Source organism: Rattus norvegicus, chromosome 20 (assembly GCF_021556685.1).
Source record: "Rattus norvegicus strain SHRSP/BbbUtx chromosome 20, alternate assembly SHRSP_T2T, whole genome shotgun sequence".
Lineage (NCBI taxonomy): Eukaryota > Metazoa > Chordata > Mammalia > Rodentia > Muridae > Rattus > Rattus norvegicus.
In genome coordinates this window covers 13,138,681-13,157,571 of record NC_141553.1, presented here as the reverse complement: position 1 = coordinate 13,157,571, position 18,891 = coordinate 13,138,681, and the positions used below count along the sequence as shown (strand labels likewise).

The 18,891-nt window shown below is 47.9% G+C and overlaps 1 protein-coding gene and 1 non-coding gene across 5 annotated transcripts; both read left to right on the top strand.

The window, feature by feature from the left end:
* The first annotated feature begins 2,443 nt into the window (after positions 1-2,443).
* LOC120099045 (U6 spliceosomal RNA) lies at positions 2,444-2,549 on the top strand. Its single transcript, XR_015646070.1, has one exon. It is a non-coding gene; the product is annotated as a U6 spliceosomal RNA (small nuclear RNA).
* A 6,843-nt stretch (positions 2,550-9,392) lies between these two features.
* Positions 9,393-18,096, top strand: S100b (S100 calcium binding protein B). Of its 4 annotated transcripts, none has more exons than XM_087596973.1 (4): positions 9,451-10,559; positions 11,299-11,414; positions 13,247-13,392; positions 16,870-18,096. In XM_087596973.1, exons 3-4 carry the CDS (start codon positions 13,255-13,257, stop codon positions 17,008-17,010), a joined length of 279 nt encoding a protein of 92 aa, XP_087453099.1. In that variant the 5' UTR covers positions 9,451-10,559; positions 11,299-11,414; positions 13,247-13,254; the 3' UTR covers positions 17,011-18,096.
* The last annotated feature ends 795 nt before the right edge of the window (positions 18,097-18,891 follow it).

The following is an 18,891-nucleotide window of genomic DNA, read 5'->3' as shown; positions in this document are numbered from 1 at the left end:
TCGGAATGCTCTTAGAAAAAGTGAGGCTTGGGTTTGGGGATTTAGCTCAGTGGTAGAGCGCTTGCAAGGCCCTGGGTTCGATCCTCAGCTCTGGGAAAAAAAAGAAAGAAAGAAAAAGTGAGGCTTGAGGATTCCAAGACAGGTCCGCTGGGCTAAGCAGTAGTTGTGTATTCAGCTTGTGGTTCTGGAGGTGGGGAAGGCCAAGCCCGGGCAACATGCCGCAGCCTTCCCGCTGTATCCCAGCAGCAGGGGAGAACGCTAGAGAATGCCGAATTCACTTTCCTAACAAACAGACTCTGGGAACACAAACAGTTGCAGGGAAGAGAGCTGCCAAGGAGAGCCACCCTCCCAAGCCACACATCTTCTCTTCTGGTCATTCTCCCTCCTACAGGACTTGCTTTAAATATAGAAAGAAGTTAAGGGCTGGGGACGTAGTTTGGTTGGTATGTTGGAGTGTTTGCCTAGCTCTGGTTTGATTCCCCAGCAACTGAATAAAACAGGCGGAGTGGTATATGCCTTCATCCTAGACCTCAGAGGAAATGGGTTCCTAAGAATTAAATCTCAGCTGGGCCGTGGTGGCGCACACTAATCCCAGCCTTTGGGAGGCAGGGACGGTAGATCTGTGAGTTTGAGGCCAGCCGGGTCTACAGAGTGAGTTCCAGGACGGCCAGGGATATACAGAGAAACCCTGTCTCAAAAACAAAAAAAAAAACAAATAAATGGTATTTTGGCTACATAAAACCCTGCTGAAAACGTTAAATAAATAAGTAAAGAAAGCAATTCGTCAACTACACATACACATAATTTACAGAATGAACAATCACCAGAAAGTTATAGCTTAAAAAAGTTAAAAAAAAAAAAAAACAAAACAAAACCAGGCATGGTGGCACGTGGTTTTCATGCCAGCAACTCAGGAGGAAGAGGCAGGTAGAGGATCTCTGGGTTTGAAGCTAGCGGGGTCTACTAAGTGAGTTCCAGGATGGCCAGGGCTAGGCAGGGAAATCCAGACTTAAAAACAAACAAACAAACAAGCAAGCTAGGCAGTTGTGGTGGACGCCTTTAATCCCAGCACTCAGGAGGCAGAAGCAGGCAGATCACGATGAGTTCGAGGCCAGCCTGGTCTACATAGCTAGTTCCAGGACAGCCAAAGCTACACAAAGAAACCCTGTCTCAAAAAGACAAACAAAACAGTTTTTATACATACTACTAGAGACTGTACCTAGGACCACACATATACTGGTTTCAGTGGCCTGTCTGCACTGTCTAGTGGCAACACACACACACACACACACACACACACACACACACACACACACACACACACCTATGACCCAGCACACAGAGAAAGTGAAGCTATTAAAGCAGAGGGCTAAGCAAACGTGAACTTTGTTACTAAGCTCAGGTGGCTTCTCTCTGGGAGCGTCAACAGGCATTGGTGACTCTGATCCCTTGGAGGGTCCGAGTTTGTTTTAAAAGCTCTGCTTACACAAACCCTGTCTTTGTCTGCCTTTGTGCGCTGTGGCTCATCTGGAGGAAGCCCCACACTGACAGGAAACAGACAGGCAACGATGTTCCAATGTGGGGAACAATACCAGCCGAGACCGTGCGGGTACTACCCACAAGCTGAATTCAGAAACATGTTGGGAAAATCCTGCTTCAAGAAATCTTGAGGGAATGCTTCGATAGGTAAAGATTATATTAGTTAAATAGGCGGCATGAAAATATTACATAAATGCCATCAGAATACATCATGTGCGTGTATGAAAATGTCACAATGAGACCCATTGTATGTAATTAGTACATGCTAATGTAGTCCTAAAAATCACATAAGATCCATCCAGAGGCACGATAATAACTCGTTTAAAAGGCTGTGCATGTTAACACGTCAGGAAAATATACCAATTTACTCAAGTTGTTGGTATTCTGTCTAAGTTCCACCCCCACAGCTACCTAGCAACAGGCAGGTAGGCTCCGCCCCACAGTTGCCTGGCAACAGCCTAGGGGCTGCTTGCCCCCCTCCTCTTTCTCTTGCTCTCTCTTGCTCTTCTCTTCTCTGCTCTCGTGCCCCCTTTGTCCCTGTCCCTTCTCTCTATCGCCCCCCCCCCCATGTGCCCATGGCCGACCTCCTTGGTTCCTCCCCTCTTCTACTCTTCTTCCCTCATTAAACCTCTCCACGTGGAACCATGTTGGCTTGGTGTGCTTTGTCCGGGCGCGAGCCAAGCTTCAAACCCCAACAAAAATTATTCCTTTAAATTTTATTTATCTTATTTTTTTTTAGAGACAGGGTCTTACTAAGTACCTCTGGCTGGCCTAGAACTCACTCTAAAGGCTAGACCAGGCTGGCCCTAAATTCATAGAGATCCACCTGCCTCTGCTCCCTGCGTAATGGGATTAAAAAGACATACCACCAGCAGCTGACTACTTTAAATTTTAACTAACCCCAGGGCTCGCTTCGGCAGCACATATACTGAAATTGGAACAATAAGGAGACGATTAGCATGGCCCCTCCAAAGGTTGACACTCAAATTCGTGAAGCATTCCATATATTTCTTTTTCAAATTTAACCCCAAAGTCATTTTGGTTACATTCTCATTTCTCACCCATATTAACACTCAGTGGTACCATTAGATCCTAGGGATTCGTTAGTTATAACTCCAAAGAAGGCTAGCTTCTTCCCAGTCCCTGCCCTTTTGACTGGAGCTCTGTCAAAATCAAGAGGTAGCATTCTCAGTTTTCATCGCCCTAGCAACCAGTTGTTTACTTGGAAGGGTGTAGCTGAATGCTGTGTGAAGTTCTGGGACCAGAGCACCCTAAAAGCAAAGAAGCGGACAAAGCCACAAGACCGTGTGACTGTGTGAAAAATAATGTTACCCATTGAGTTAAGAGAGAAACAAAGAAACAAACGAGATCGGTGAGCCTGAGCGTTTTTTTTTCAACCTTAAACTTGCCGAGATTGGATGGCATCTCTCAGATTCCCTTTTATTTTATTTTTTTAAGTTTTTAAAAGTGTAATTTAAAAAGATGCAGAATTGTTCCACCGAGCCACAGTGCCGCGTTCCTTTCGATGGCTTCCCCAGCATTAGTTCCAATGTTTCTCTCACCCTGTGAGAGATTTTGATGAGTACCAAGGACACGCGGTACAGCGACGGCTCACAAGGTGGCTTCATGTGGCTGTGCCTCGTGCCCCCACCTCTCGTGGTCTCCAAAACTTAGAAGGTTCAGACCCAAGTACAAAAAAAAACAATAGCCCTGTTGTTCTTGCTCTGGGCCCTTTTGTTACCCCGTGGGCTCTGTGGGTTCCGGCTGAATAAATGGCAGGACCCTGCTTTCTGCTCCAAGCTGCTCACTGGGTTCGTTCTGGAAGGGTTTTGCTGACTTCCGGATGCAAACAGATGCTTTGGTGGAACTCGGTGTGATAGGAAAATAATGAACTGTGACACGTGCGAATACTCACATTCTATAACAACGTGCCAAAGTGTGTGTGTGTGTGTGTGTGTGTGTGTGTGTGTGTGTGATGAGTGATGTATGAATGATGTGTGTGTGTGTGTGTGTGTGTGTGTGTTGCAGGGTGGGGAGTGTAGTCCCAGACTCACAACCCTCAAATTGCGCCAGTGACTCAACCACATAACGGATCCTAGTGTGTCTGGCTCAGGAGGACACTACTGTTATTTGGAGCTCTGTTTTCTCCGACTAAGGAGTCTGGATGGCCCCCACAGTTCCAGGTTCATCCGATAGACACGAACGGTGACTCTCCCGATATTAATGACAATCAACTGAGCGCACCAGGCACTTGGTGCTGCATGTATATCTGGGCCACTACGTTGCACATGTGTAAGCTCCTTTCCTGCTCAAGCAAACCCAGGTGGTGGCCTGAGAAACCTGAGCCTCGCTCTGACATGCTGGGGCTCCCAGGCAGGGCAGCGGCATCCACGCTGGTCCTGCTGGGTAGAAGGGCCGTTGGCTCTTGTGCTGACCTGATGGCTTCGCACACAGAAGCTTTTGTCCCCATCACCCCCCCACACTTCCTCTAGAACACAGATCCCCATTCTGTCCCCCGTAGTCATCAGGCACTGTAACGGGCCTCATGAGCAGCTTGGTGGCGGGCCCTTTGTATGAGAAAACAATACTGTCTTTCCGCCCGCAAATAGCAAGCCAGAATAACCTCTTCCTCCAACTGAGCAGATCCAGGAGCTGGCTGACCATGCAGGGATGGGGCAGAAGGGAGAGATGCTCTAAGATGCCAGAAACAATGGCGGCAAAAGTGGTAGAGGGTCTGGGTATCCAAACAAAGCTGCCAGGTCAACCCCCCCCCCCCCGGGAATGGAAAATGCTGGTCCAGGAGGAAAAGTCTCTTTTCCAACATGTCAGTCCTGGACTCTCTAATCTATGTCTAAGAGCCAACTCCCCCAATTTCCTGGGTCAGCATGGCCTCACGACCCAATCAGAGGCCATATGGGTTCCTATGGCATCCAGACATGTTGTAAAACAAAGAGGGATTTGAACCCTCATCACCAGCTCCCAAACATCCCCCAAGTGCCACAGACTGAACTCTGGGCTGGTCCTCAACAGTCCATGAGCACTCGCCATGGGACAACTCTTTGCTACGAGACAGCAATGCTCGCCAGTCACTTCCTGCCCTTCACTTCTTCACTTCTTGGCCAACACCCACAGTGAGTTTAGTTAGACCACTAGCTTCTGGCTAGCATTTGGGCTCTCTGGCATTTTATTTGGCCGAAAGTAAACATTTCCTTTACAAATGGGCTCTTTGTGTTCCCAATATTTTATTATACGCGTTTGGGGGATTTTCTATATTCAAAAAGCAACTTCACTGATGGCTTCAGGCCTGCCCATAAGACCCCAGAGTCATCCCTCTAACCACAGAAGTGAGGTGTGGAACAATCGGAAGCCACAGTTCCTCCAGGCCCACCAAAGAAATAATGCTCAGGAAGAACGGGCATTACAGAAAATGGAGGCTCCCTGGTTAGAGGTTGGGGGGCCAGGACATGGAGGCATGAACTGCCATTGATGACCTCTTGGAAGCTCATTGTGGAAAAGCCTGTGAGGCAAAAGCTCAAAGGGACAGTTGTAAGAGCTCGATGCCCAGAAACGTAGGTGAACATGCTTGTGTGTTAGATTTGGGGCCAGGGTCTGATCAGAACACGGCCTCTTTCTGTCTGTGAATCCCTAGGCCTCTAATAGAATACCCAGGTCTCCAGATTCCAGGAGTCGAGTAGGTGCCATGAATCTCACTTCCACAGACATGTACAGAACACCAGACTGAAGACATCAGAACAGTTACCAACCGTAGCACATCCCCCACCATACTGGGTCCTTTTAATAATTGTGCCTCTCCTCACTTCATTGCCAGACATTTCCTTCCACAGAGTTCAGGCACACATCCCCATCTCCACCCTCTGGGGATCTCTCTACAGGAGTGCACTAGGGTCTACTCAGCACCTGTATGTCATGAAGCCTCCCTTCCCCTGAAACCTGTAGGAGACCCCCATCACTCTGCCATGTGGGCCCTGCTCGGCGTCTTTGGCGTTATTAGCTATTCTAATTAATTGTTAATTATTATTAATTAATAATTGATTATAATAATTATTAATTATTCTAATTATACATGACATTAATAACTGTGCTAATAATATCTAACCCAGAAGGAGAATCTACCTCAGTGCCCACCGGTACCCCGATTGTAAGCTCTTTGGGTGTCTTCTGGTTTACAATGGCACCAATTTGCCAGATACAACCTTGGCTGAGGCAAACATGGGTTCTTTTATTTCAGTCTTAATTACTCATATTAACCATCAGATCATGTATTCCATGCCACATCACAAAACATTTATTCACATCTACACACATTTATTCAGATATAATTGTATCATAGACACATGCACTTACATAGGTATAATTGTATCATATACCATACCTTAGAAACCATCCCCCGGACCTAGAGTCACAGCTGATTGTGAGCCACGAGATGTGGGTGCTGAGACCCGAAACGAGGTCCTTTATAAGCAATACAAATGCTTAGTCACTGAACCGTCTCACCGACACGCACGCACGCACGCACATGATGCAGAATGGCTACAGACTGTTAAAGAAGTTTCAAAGAGGCCTAAGAAGGCAAAAGGCTAAAGCTGGGACATGAGAAGTCTCTGGGAGGTAAAGATACCAACCCTGTGGATGAGCGAGCGTGGCTACTGCGCTTGTAGCGCCTTGAGTCCGGCTGCACAGACAAAAGAACAGGACCAGGGCCAGATAAACCAACAGATGGGTAGATAGCAGGCCCAGGGGGTGAACGGGGAAATGGACAAGGAACAATTCGAGTAGGCCATGCCAAAAGCAGGAGCTAAGCGAGACTGAAGGCCAGGATAATGGGAAGCCACCCGGGATGTCAGTAGCCCGCAGTCAAAGTGTAAGGGGATATGTAAGGCACAATCGGTTCTTGTGTAGTTCGTGAGAGGCTTTGGGATGTGTGTGTGCGTGTGTGTGCGTGTGTGTGTGTGTGTTTGTATGCATGTTTGTGTGTGCAGTGTGTGTGTGTTTGTATGCATGTTTGTGTGTGCAGTGTGTGTGGTATGTATGTGTGTTCGTGCATGTGTTTGTGTGTATGGTGTATATGTATGTGTGTGTGCATATGTGTGTTTGTGTGTGGTGTGTATAAGTATGTTTGTGCATGTGTTTGTACATGTGTGTGTGTTTGTATGCATGTTTGTGTGGTGTGTGTATCTGTGTGTGATATGCGTGTTTGTGTTGTGTATGTGTTTGTGTATGTATTTGTGTATGCATTTGTGTGTATGTATGTGTGAGTGTGTATGTGTGTGGTGTGTGGGTGTATATGCATTTGTGTGTGTTTGTGTGGTATTTGTGTGTGTATCTGTGTGTGGTATGTGTGTTTGTGTGTGTGAGTGTGTGAGTGTGAGTGTGTGTGTCTGTGTGTGTGTGTCTGTGTGTGTATCTGTGTGTGGTATGTGTGTTTGTGTGTGTGAGTGTGTGAGTGTGAGTGTGTGTGTATGTATGTGTATGTGTATGTATGTGTATGTGTAACAGTGTGTGTGTGTGAGTGTGTGTGTGTGTGTGTGTGTGTGTGTGCGCGCGCACACCCCGGTATGCTGCCAATGGAGCTGCATCCCCTGAACCAAAAGCTACAGTTGATTGTGGGTCACCCAGTGTGGGTGCTGGGAACTGAAGTCAGATCCTCTGTAAGCAACACAATTAGTCACTGAGCTGTCTTTCCAACACATGTGCATTTTCTTTAAGCCCAGTTTGTTATCTGTTTTCTATTCTCAACCTCTTTAATATTTGGGTATATTGGGTGCTTACAACCATAAAGTTGTCCAAAAACTAACTTTAAAAAGATGTTAAGGGGACTGGAGAGATGGCTCAGTGGTTGAGAGCACTGACTGCTCTTCCAGAGGTCCTGAGTCCAATTCCCAGCAACCACATGGTGGCTCACAACCATCTGTAATGGGATCTGATGCCCTCTTCTGGTGTGCATGAAGACAGCTACAGTGTACAGTGTACTTAATATACAATAAATAAATCTCTTTAAAAAAAAAAGATGTTAAAGACATCTTGGCTGTGCTGGTGTGCATCTGTAATCCCAGCACTTGGGTGGGTCGATCTCTGCATTCCAGACGAACCTGGTCTACAGAGCGAGTTCCTGGACCGCCAAGTCCAGAGAGAAAACCCCTGTCTCAAAAAAACCTGAATAAATATAAATAATAAGTAAATAATTAATAAATAATAAAAACTTAAGGCCAGTTCCCTTGGTGATCGATGCAGTCTGGAACTTTCCTTCATTCTGTCAGCTGCCCTCCCTCGTTATCCGGAGCTGGCGTCTTCTGTCAGAGACTGTCAGCACCTTTACTTCCCGCTCAGGCTCAGTGGGAGCCATGTTGGTGTCCCTGCCTTAGATGTGTCTGGGAGCGGCAGAGATCTCTCCTACTCTCACTGGGGTGTAGGGATTGCTTTCACATCTCTGACTTTGGATCTTCCACTGCCATACCTCGGCGGCCCGTCTTGCTCTCCAACTGTCACTTCACTTTCTTGAGTGTGCCTTCTTTCCAGGATGTAGAACTCTTTGTCCACTCCATAGGACTCCTGTAACATTTGTGGGGGCTTGTCTGGGATCTGAAGATCAACACACACATACACACACACTCACGCACGCACGCATGCACACACGTGTGTATGTTCATGCACTCGGGTTTGAAGATCTCTACTTAAAGTCAGTGTAACTGACTGAAGACAGCTAGGGAGGGGTCAGAGAAGCCTCGATCATCCGGTACCCCAAGCGACATCACAAAGTAAGGGTCTCTTCCCAGCCATGATTATCATAACCGTCTCCCCCAGTCAGCTCCCTTTTATTGTCTATTGATGACTAAGAAGATTAGGGGACCTAATCTTTGGGGACCAGTGGCTTTGATCTCCTATAGATAAATGGTGAGTCGAACCAGAGCAGGGGTTTATACCTCCACCCCAAAGCTAACCTTTCCTCAAGAAAAGGTTACATTCCAGGGCAGGAAAACTTCATTCTACCTCTAGCATGTCGAGTCAACTTCTTGGTCTCTGTGATATTTGGGTGACTTTTGTCATGTAGCTCTTCCCACAGACACTCCGGACTCGAGGTGCAAAGGGACGTGTGTGACTAAGCTATCCTCCACTGGGGAGTCTTCTGGGTTAGTTTTGTGCCTTTGTGACAAGAGGCACAGCGTTTCTTCCCTATGTGAAAAGAGCACAGGACGGGCCATCTCTAAAGCATTTCTGGTGCAGACAGCTCAACCTTTGACCAGGGTGAGAAGGGAGAGAGGCCTAAGACACAGCTGGCGTGTCTTTCCCTCTGTGCAAAAGTACTAAGTTAGAAAGAAACTTACCGCACCCTGGTCCCTGAGAAGACTGGGTTCAAAGAGGAGTCTGGGGGTAACCACTGCCCAGCATCACCAGCCACAGCATGGCATACCTGTAGGAGGGGACCAGAAAGCTGGCAGGCAGGCAAGATGCTCAAGAGGCCTCCTTGGAAGCCAGCCATAGCCACACAGCCTCCAGCACTCAGCACCAGAAGTTTCCAGTTCTTGGCTGCGTATCTGCTGTTTGAATCAATTCACCCACGCTGTCTCTCCCCTCTTCCCACCAGCCCCCCAACCTTGCCTCTGGAACAGCATCAATATTCATATCCTAAATTTAAACAGCACAGAGAAGCTGACTCCACATTTCCTGCCCAACAGACCCATATTCTTTCTAGATCAGATCCAATTGTGGCTGCCCAGTGGGTCCCCAGGGTACCACTCAATGGGGCCCTGTATGCAGGCCCGGTGGTTGTCCAGCTCCTCCCTAACCTTGGCCCCTATTGGCAGTCGCAGTCTCAGCCTGCAGCGGACTGCGCCAAGTCCACACCCAGTCCTCTCTGGAGGAAGAAAAAGGAGCTTCTCTGTCTACCCTCCTAGTCCTCGGACACCGAAGCCAGAGAGGACTCCAGCGGCAAAAGGTGACCAGGAGGTGAGAAAGAGTCACTGGCAGGACCCAAGAAAAACCGCTTCTTTCTCTCTTTGCAGGGTGAGGGGGTGAAGGGGATAGGATGGGAATTGAGCTTTGAAACTTTTTAGAAAACCTTTGGGGACGTTTGGCTGCATTCCAAGGCTTCCGATGAGGCCGCCTTTCTTGTTTCCTTGTGACAGTTGTTGACATCTGTGCTGCCATGGAATTGTGTCTGTCCCTGTTTTCGTGAAGCCAGAGATCCCTTGGGTCATTTTTTCAAGATTCAGAATGACTACTGATGTTTTCAGAGATGGCATCTAGGGCTTCTTCTCTACGTCCTAAGGGAAGGATTTTCTTTCTTGGAATAGAGTCACCCCAAATCCCCAACCACAGCGCTCCCTTTCTCCTGGTAGCTTTTCCCGGGGGTCCCTGGAGCACCCAGGTGAGCTTTTCCAGTTTCCCTCTTTGAAATGCCAAGAACTACATCTCCAGACACCGCTCAAAAAAAAAAAAATTGCAAAGTAGTTGAATCTTTTCAGATCATTATGAATTGGGGCAGAGAAATGAGGGCTTGGGAGTGGCCCTGACTTCTCTGTTACCCCTCCTGGGGAGGGGCAGTCTTTGTGGGGAACCCCTCCCCGGACAGGCAGTACCATTCCAAGAAGCTCAAGCCCTGTGTTTTCTTTATAAAGTCTCCTCCATTTGTCTTAGGAGACAGACAACTAACTTCTTTAGTTGAAAGAATAGGGGAAAATTTGGAATGTCTAATGTAGTCGTGAGAAAACTCAAATTTTACGGACTTTCCTAGCACATGGGATGTGGTGTGACACCGTTTGTTCTTAAGCCTTAGTCCTTATCCACAAAAAGATCATTTAGCCTTTCCCTCCCCCAGCCGTTAGGACTTTGAGCAATATCAGTATGATGCAGAGTTTCTGGAGACTTTTTCTTTTTTTAAATCAATAACTGTGCTGGGTACGAGCCAACCCTCGGGAGAGTAGAGGCAAGAAGATCATGATTTAGGAGAAAACTTGGGGACAGTGAGACCTCGTGTCAATCTGAAAAGGAAAAACAGGCAGGTAATTCTGCGCCTGGCCTCCCCTCCCCTCCCCTCCTCTCCCCTCCCCTCCTCTCCCCTCCCCTCCTCTCCCCTCCCCTCCCCTCCCCTCCCTTCCCCTCTTTTCCCCTCCCTTCCCCACCACTCTTTTCATGCCACTAAATGTTTCATAAAAAAACCAAACAAAGAAAAACAGTAACCAGGGGCGTTGGGGATTTAGCTCAGTGGTAGAGCGCTTGCCTAGCACTTTGCCAGCTCCGAAAAAAAGAAAAGAAAGAAAAGAGGAAAAAAAAAAAAAAACGGTAACCAGGGCTGGAGAGATGGCTCAGCCCAGCATCCACACTGGCAGCTCACAACTGCCTGTCACTCCAGTTCCAGGGGATCTGACACTCTCCCAGCCTCTCTGTGGGCACCACGCATGCTCACACATACCAGCCTGCAAAACACCCAGACACACACGAGTTTCTTTTCTTCTTCTTCTTCTTCTTCTTCTTCTTCTTCTTCTTCTTCTTCTTCTTCTTCTTCTTCTTCTTCTTTTCTTCTTCTTCTTTTCTTCTTCTTCTTCTTTTTCTTTTTTCTTTTTTCTTTTTTCTTTTTTTCGGAGCTGGGGACCGAACCCAGGGCCTTGCTCTTGCTAGGCAAGCGCTCTACCACTGAGCTAAATCCCCAACCCCACGAGTTTCTTTTTAGCTAAAAGACCAACAAGAACGGAAAACACAAGTTAAGAAACCAAGAGAGAGCATCACCTCTTATCCCTTCAGGTTCTATTTATGGGAGGTACTTCAGGTATCTGGAAAAGACGAGCAAACTGAGGAACCAGAGGGTCAACAAAGGCCAAAAACCTTCCTTTCTCTTGCTGAGATCGTTCATAAAAAATGTAAGAAGTTACTAAAATCTAATATGTTCAACATGGAAATGACTTTTGAGTGTCTTTTGTTTGTTTACTTATGACGGTGCAGATTCTGGCTTAAGGATCAGAACTCAAGGCCAGGAGCTGTCTCTGCCTAAGTAGCTGGTCTCTGAAATGAGCCCAAGGCCGCCTCTCTCTCAGAGAGTTGAGCAGCCATCCCCGATTCCCCAGGCTGTGGCTGCCGCATCAGGTGCTCTCTTGAAGGCTGTTTGCTTCTCGCAGGCACGCATGCCTGTTCACAAAGAAGCTGCTGTACTCTGAGGCCAGGCTAATGAGTAAGCACAGAACGCTGGGCTGTGCCTTGGTCTCCCTTTGTCAGCATGCCAGGAGAATCATATGACCTTGGAGTCCGTGTTGCTGCAAGGTCGCTTCACTGTTACTTTTCAAAACAGTTGGTACAGGGATACCTTTAATCCAGATGAATTTTACAGTCTACTTTTTTTTTTTTTTTTTTTGGAGCTGGGGACTGAACCCAGGGCCTTGTTTGCCCCCACCTCATCCAAAAAAACCTCATGTTTTTATTTAAAATCTTAAACGGATATATTAATTCATATGAAAATGAGCTTTGTTAGGTCTTTTTTTAAAGGTATTTATTTATTTTATGTATGTGAGTACACTGTCACTGTCTTCAGACACACCAGAAGAGGGCATCTGATTCCATTACAGATGGTTGTGAGCCACCAAGTGGTTGCTGGGAATTGAACTTAGGACCTTTGGAAGAGCAGTCAGGGCTCTCGAGCACTGAGCCAGCTCTCCAATCCCTTTGTTAGGGTTTTGTTACTGCAATGAAACACCTTGACCAAAAAGCAAGTGGGGGAGGAAAGGGTTAATTCAGCTTATACTTCTGCGCCACAGTCCATCATCACTGGGATTCAGGACAGGAACCCAAGCAGGGCAGGATCCTGAGGGCAGGAACTGATGCAGAGGCCATGGAGGGGTGCTGCTTACTGGCTTGCTCAGCCTGCTTTCTTATAGAATCCAGGACTACCGGCCTAGGGATAGCACCGCCCACAGTGGGCTCGGCCCTCCCTCATCGATCACCACTTAAGAAAATGCCTACAGCTGGATCTTATGGGGGCATTTTCTTTAATCGAGGTTCCCTTCTCTGAGATAGGACTTTACCTTGTGTCAAGCTGATATGAAACTAGCCAGAACACGCTTGTTCTTGTTCTCGGAATCCTTTGGAAGGGCTTGCATTTGTCCTCCTAACCCCTGATATTATTGCTATATGAGGGTGCTGTTTATCCCATTTTTTAAATTGTTCACTGATACTAACATGTGTATATATATATATATTTACTTGTTACTAGTCATCCTAGTGTCTTTCTTAAATCCACCAGCTGAGGGTACATCCTGGAGACCTCTGGGATTGGGGTGGCCGCCAGGGAGACCTGGAATCATTCCCTAACACTTTGAGCATCTTCCCTAGTTTCTTATTGGCCAAACCCAACCAAAGCCAGTGGTCTTGGAAACTTAGCCCTGTGGCCCGTGGGGGACATAGAAGGGAGGGGGTGGACCCAGACAAGAGGATGAACTGTGGTCAGCGTGGATCCCAGGACGCGTCTCTGTCGGGCCTCTCTACCCCTCATCGGAGCTGAGCTCTGAGGTCTGAAAACAGCGTATTAAGTTCTCCAAAGAATGGGGCAGAGGGGCTGGGGATTTAGCTCAGTGGTAGAGCGCTTACCTAGGAAGTGCAAGGCCCTGGGTTCGGTCCCCAGCTCCGACAAAAAAGAACCAAAAAAAAAAAAAAAAAAAAAAAGAATGGGGCAGAATACATGAAGAGGTGTCTTCTTCCGCAGCCTCCGGGATGTCTGAGCTGGAGAAGGCCATGGTTGCCCTCATTGATGTCTTCCATCAGTATTCAGGGAGAGAGGGTGACAAGCACAAGCTGAAGAAGTCAGAACTGAAGGAGCTCATCAACAACGAGCTCTCTCACTTCCTGGAGGTAAGCCTTACAAAACCATCGCTGAGCTGCTCCAGAAATGGTCCTTAACGTCCGTTTCTGCCTCTGGGTACCCTGGGTTGCTTCTGGATGTCAGTCTGAACAGCTAAGCCCTCCGAGTGTGAGCTCAGATGGGCTGTTTCTGTCCCTTGAATCTAAGACTCTGTCGTGGATTGATGTCTATATGCGGGCGAGGGCGGGGACGAGATAAGGCAAGGCCTGTGATTGGACGGTGAAAAAAAAGGCGGGGCAGAGTTTTTGAAAGGCCGGAGAGATAGGAGAAGGGGGAAGAGGAGAAGATGGAGGAGGAGAAGGACGACCCAGATCTGTGTGGCTTTAAATAGACACAGGTAGCCATGAATATCTTACAAGGGATGGGTTATTACAGGACAATTTGTCTTATCTAGGTGGGCAGTTTCTATCAATATCAATTGGCTCTGAGTTTATTGTGCGGATGTTTTGTGGAGTGAGAATTTATTGCTATAAATCTTTTTTTTTATTATTAATTTTTATTTATATGAGTACAGTGTAGCTATCTTCAGACACACCAGAAGAGGGAATCAGATCCCATCACAGATGGTTGTGAGCCACCATGTGGCTGCTGGGAATTGAACTCAGGACCTCTGGAAGAGCAGTCAGTGCTCTTAACCGCTGAGCCATCTCTCCAGCCCCCTATTGCTATAAATCTTATTGATAAATTACAAGCTTCTTGAGTTTTGATTGTACCAGGATACTGGGAGTTGTGACTATAACCACCGGGGGCGGATGCTGGGATTATGAGCAGAGTTTGCAACAAGAGAGCTGTGAGATAGGTGGCCACTGCACGCGGCTAGAGGGGGAGAGACCGACGGGGACGGAGAGTAGCAGGAGGTATTGTGGCCTGGTGCCTGGAATTATTCGTAATTGTTTAATATTTACCGCCGTACTCCACGGGTGAAGACAGCAGAGCAGAACAGTAAACGACTCACGAGTGACACTCTGGAACTGTCAGCTGTCATGGCAGGCATCTGTAGACCTAATACTTCCAAGGTGGAAACAGGGAGCCAGCCTGGGTTGTACAGGGATAACGTCTCTCAAAACACAAAAGGCCAGTGAGGAGGCTTAGCAGGTAAACACACCTGACCCTGATGATCTGTGTTTGAGTCCTACATGGCAGGAGAGAACCAATTCCACACGTGTACTACGGTATGAGAGTATGTAGGTACCTGCGTGCGCACACACACACACACACACACACACACACACACACACACACTTTTTTTTTTTTTAAAGCATGAGACGTTTGGGGGGCAGGGAAGAAATCTTTTCACTTTGTCTAGCTGTCTGGTACCTCCTACAAAGAAATACCAGAGGTTAAATAAACATTGACTGATCACTCGATAATTCAATATTTGAGATACACGGGCTCGCAAAACATCCAAGCTAGCATAAACCACAAGGGAATAGTTGCCTGAGGGGAACAGGAGGCTCCCCGGGGTATATGACATTGGCTGGGCCTAAGTTTAGTTTGGAGTCCTAGGAAGCTGCTGCAGGATCCCTGACAGGCTGTTTTTCTCTGGGCACTTAATATTCTAGTAGTGAAAACATTCGCTTCCTGACCCACTGTCTCCTCTGCCCTTGAGCGGGTCTACTGCTCGCAAACCAAGTGCTCTCGTGGAGGTGAACTGTAATCCTTCTGTCACCCAGTGCTCCCTCAGTCCCCTAGACCAATGCTCGAGGCACACCTATAGTGATATGGAAATGCTGTCGGTGCTCAAGGAATGCGTCCTGCCACAGAGAGCACCCCCTTGGGCCACAGAAGTAGCCAAGCACACAGACAGAGGAAAACTAGTCAGTGTTTGATCAAGTGCCGAGTCTGGGTCTGACTCCCGGGCACGGCCATTTCACGTGGTACAGGTAACCATACTCCGAGTTAACTGGGTAGGTTGATACACACTGAGCAGGCCTTCCTTGTGGGCTTGCTGGAGAAGATTTCAAGTGGGCTTTTGGGGATCAATTCCTAAGACATTCAGATACTGGGTAACAGGGACTCAGGAACAGGATGCATAACTAGTTATAGCCCCCCCACACTCTGCCTTTTGACTTAATCTCTTCATGTTTGAAGAAGAGTATGCAGGGACACGGTGAGCATGTCAAGCTCCTCACGGTTAGGGAAAGCACAGCTGATAAGAGCTTAAGATCCTCGCTACTCCCCTGATTGACGACAGGAAAAAAAAATAGCCGGTAATGGCCCATTTATCAATGATAACTCATGTAAGTTATCAAAGTATCTCACCTGTTTGCTGGCCTGGTTCAACAGAAGCCTTGGAGAAAATCAACTTGAAAGAGGGAAGGTTTATTGATTTATTTGGTTGGTTTTGTTTTCCAAGACAGGGTTTCTCTGCATAGCCCTGGCTGTCCTGGAACTCACTCTGTAGACCAGGCTGGCCTCGGAGTCAGAGATCCGCCTGCCTCTGCCTCCTTAGTGCTGGGATTATTGGCATGCACCATCATGGCCAGACAAGGACGATTTATTTGGGCTCATGATTTCGGTGCACAGTTGTCAGGCTTCACTGTTTGGGGGCCTTGGATGAGGCAGACCAACCCACTGAGGAGCAAAGAAATGAAGGGGCGTGGCCCAATGATGCAGCTTCCTCCCACTTTGCCTACCTCCCAAAGGCTCTATCATCTCCCCGTGGTGCCACAGGTTGGCACCAGGCCTCCTACATAAGCCTCTGGAGGCCATGTAGGTTCGAAATCAAGGCACCTATGTTGTAACTGGGAGAACGACACTGTTCCCATCTCTCTCAGGAGATGTTTTAACAGCCTCCAGTGAGCCTCTGGGAATCACCATCTTTTCCAGGGGAATGTTTGTATTTAGGGAAACAGTTAGGCTTCCCTACATAGCTCTCCTGTCAGGGAGGTGGGGTAGGGGATAGGTATTAACTCAAGCAGGCTGTACTAAGAGTCTCGGCTCAGAGCCTGCATTCTTCCCACCGGGTTTCAGGCCCGCACAGTTGGGGCATCAGTTAGGAGTAGCCTTACCATTCACTTGGCTTTGGCATCAGAACTGTCAGGGGGGAAGCCTACGACGCTAGGAAGCTACTCATGAAGAGAAAACTCTGACACGCTCCCAAATGGTATTTTAGTGAATGTTAGGATCCATGTAGCTCCCAAACACATGGACACTCAGAAGCGCTGAGCTCATGTCTCTCAAGTCACTAGCCCAGTCTGAGCCAGGCTTCACACACATTCACGGGGCAGTCTGTTACTCCTTCACCTTTCCCCCCATTTTGAAGTAATCCAGGCCAAAGGGAAGAGAACAGACCGCTCCCCCCACCCCTTACCCGTGGCTGACTGTCCATGCTCACAAGGGGCTGTTAGGATTCTTCATTTCCTGTACCGGGATCGTTTCTGACGCAAATCAAACCAGCCTGGCACTTTTAATAGCACTCTGACGGCTCCGGTTTAAATCGTCTCCTCTCTCTCTCTCTCTCTTAGGAAATCAAAGAGCAGGAAGTGGTGGACAAAGTGATGGAGACGCTGGACGAAGATGGGGATGGGGAGTGTGACTTCCAGGAGTTTATGGCCTTCGTCTCCATGGTGACCACAGCCTGTCATGAGTTCTTTGAACATGAGTGAGACAAAAAAAAAAAAAAAAAAGTGGCTGAGCCGTTTCCCCGTGGCAGACATGAGGGCCACGAGAGGAGGCACGGCAGAAGGCTCGTGGGCTGGAAGGAGCTGCGCTCTCTAGACGCATATAACTAATTAGGAAGCTTGATTTGCTTCAGGGATGAAACTCTGACCCCGTTCCCAAGGGCTGCTTTAAGTTAGCACATCGTTTCTGCTACACTAGGTATTCCTGTGAGCTGAATGGTCCCGGGAACTATTGATAAGAGTCACTGAGGGGACGAAATCAACACTCTGTGGGTATAGCACTGGTTGTAGACCACCATGCTCCTGTGGAAGGGTCACCTGTAAGAATCAAGGCAGACTACCAATAGCACCTCCGTTGGACAGCTTTCTTAGGTGTAATGTATGCTGTCCATGCATCTACAGACCCACAGCTGGATCCACTGCCACCCGAAGAGGTTGGCTCGCCCTTACAACTGCTTGTCCTCTGTGCAAACGATGCCCCGGAAAGTTAGACCTATCACCCACACCCTCCCACCACCCCCAGCCCAAAAGGACAGCCCACTCAAGTCTCTTCTTCCACAGTGAACCGTGGTTTGTTACTAAGTACGTATTTGACACCAACAGTTCTAACTGGTGGAACGATTAGATCTCGCACACTAAGTATTAGCATCCTAACTCACGACCGAGAATCAAAATTCTGCTCAGTAGACGTCTCCTTTCAGGATGACACCATTGTCCCCATAGGACACGGACAGAGGAGGGCACTGGAGAGTGTCAGGTCTTTTTCTAGCTGTATCTTCCTCTCTCCCTCTGCTGCCCATAATGTGAGTGACCCTCTAGGGTGAGACTTGCAGGGTGAGCTGCTGAGGAATGAAGGGCCACTGAGATGTGTCCTTTAGCTGCTGGGTGTCATGTCTGACCTGCCTAGGGCCTGCTTAACACTTGGCAAGGCTGCGAGCCGAGGACTGTGGGAAGCCGGACTTGATGCTTTCTAACCTGCATATTTGAATGCCGAAGGTTCAAACAATCCAAGTTACAGATAAATAAAAACCGCATTGCAAGTATTAAAAAGCCATTCTAGGAAAATTCTAATTGCTCTCACCCACCTCTTTTTTTAGTACTGTTATTTATTATTTATTATTTTTTTTAGGAGTCGAGACTTAGAAGTTCATTAAGACAACTGAACAATGCCCTTGGGTAAAATAAAAACTGTTAACAATTCTCCATCACCACTGAAGAAATAAAAATCACCCACCCTTAAGAGCCCAAGGGTGAGGGTTGGGGATTTAGCTCAGTGGTAGAGCGCTTGCCTAGCAAGTGCAAGGCCCTGGGTTCGGTCCCCAGCTCCGGAAAAAAAAAAAAAAAAAAAAAGAGCCCAAGGGTGGGTGAAAGGCAGCTAGAACTCTAGAACTGCGGGAGGCTCTTCAACGGTCAAAGGCTGCACAGAATCAGATCGCCCCATGACCAGAGACTATGATGTGGCTCTGACAGGCAATTTTCTGCCCTGGCTGGATCACCTGTTAGCTTTCTTACCACTGTGACAGAATTCCCGACTTAACGGAAGAAGAATAAATATTTGTTTAGCTCCTGCTTTTGGAGGTTCATCATAGAGGGAAGGACATGGTGGTGGAGGTCACACCGGGGCAGGTAGGAAGTAGATTGAAAAGGACAGGAGACTGGTACACCTTTCAAGGCCTGCCCCAGCAACCTACTCCTAGTTAGCCCTCCTGGAGACCAAGGGGCCTACCACATGGAGCTATGGAGAATGGTGAGAGAGTTCAGGGCAGCACTGAAGACCAGAACCTGGCAATGCATGGGGCTGGGGGCACATGGAAGGCACTGTGGGGGACCAGAGCTGCCGAGGGCTATCTACAGGGGCTCCCTGAG

Excerpts from the sequence above, each read along its gene's own strand:
- S100b (XM_087596975.1), top strand. The coding sequence starts at position 13,255 with ATGTCTGAGCTGGAGAAGGCCATGGTTGCCCTCATTGATGTCTTCCAT. Across the intron at positions 13,393-16,869 it reads AGCTCTCTCACTTCCTGGAG|GAAATCAAAGAGCAGGAAGT; the intron begins GTAAGCCTTACA and ends TCTCTCTCTTAG.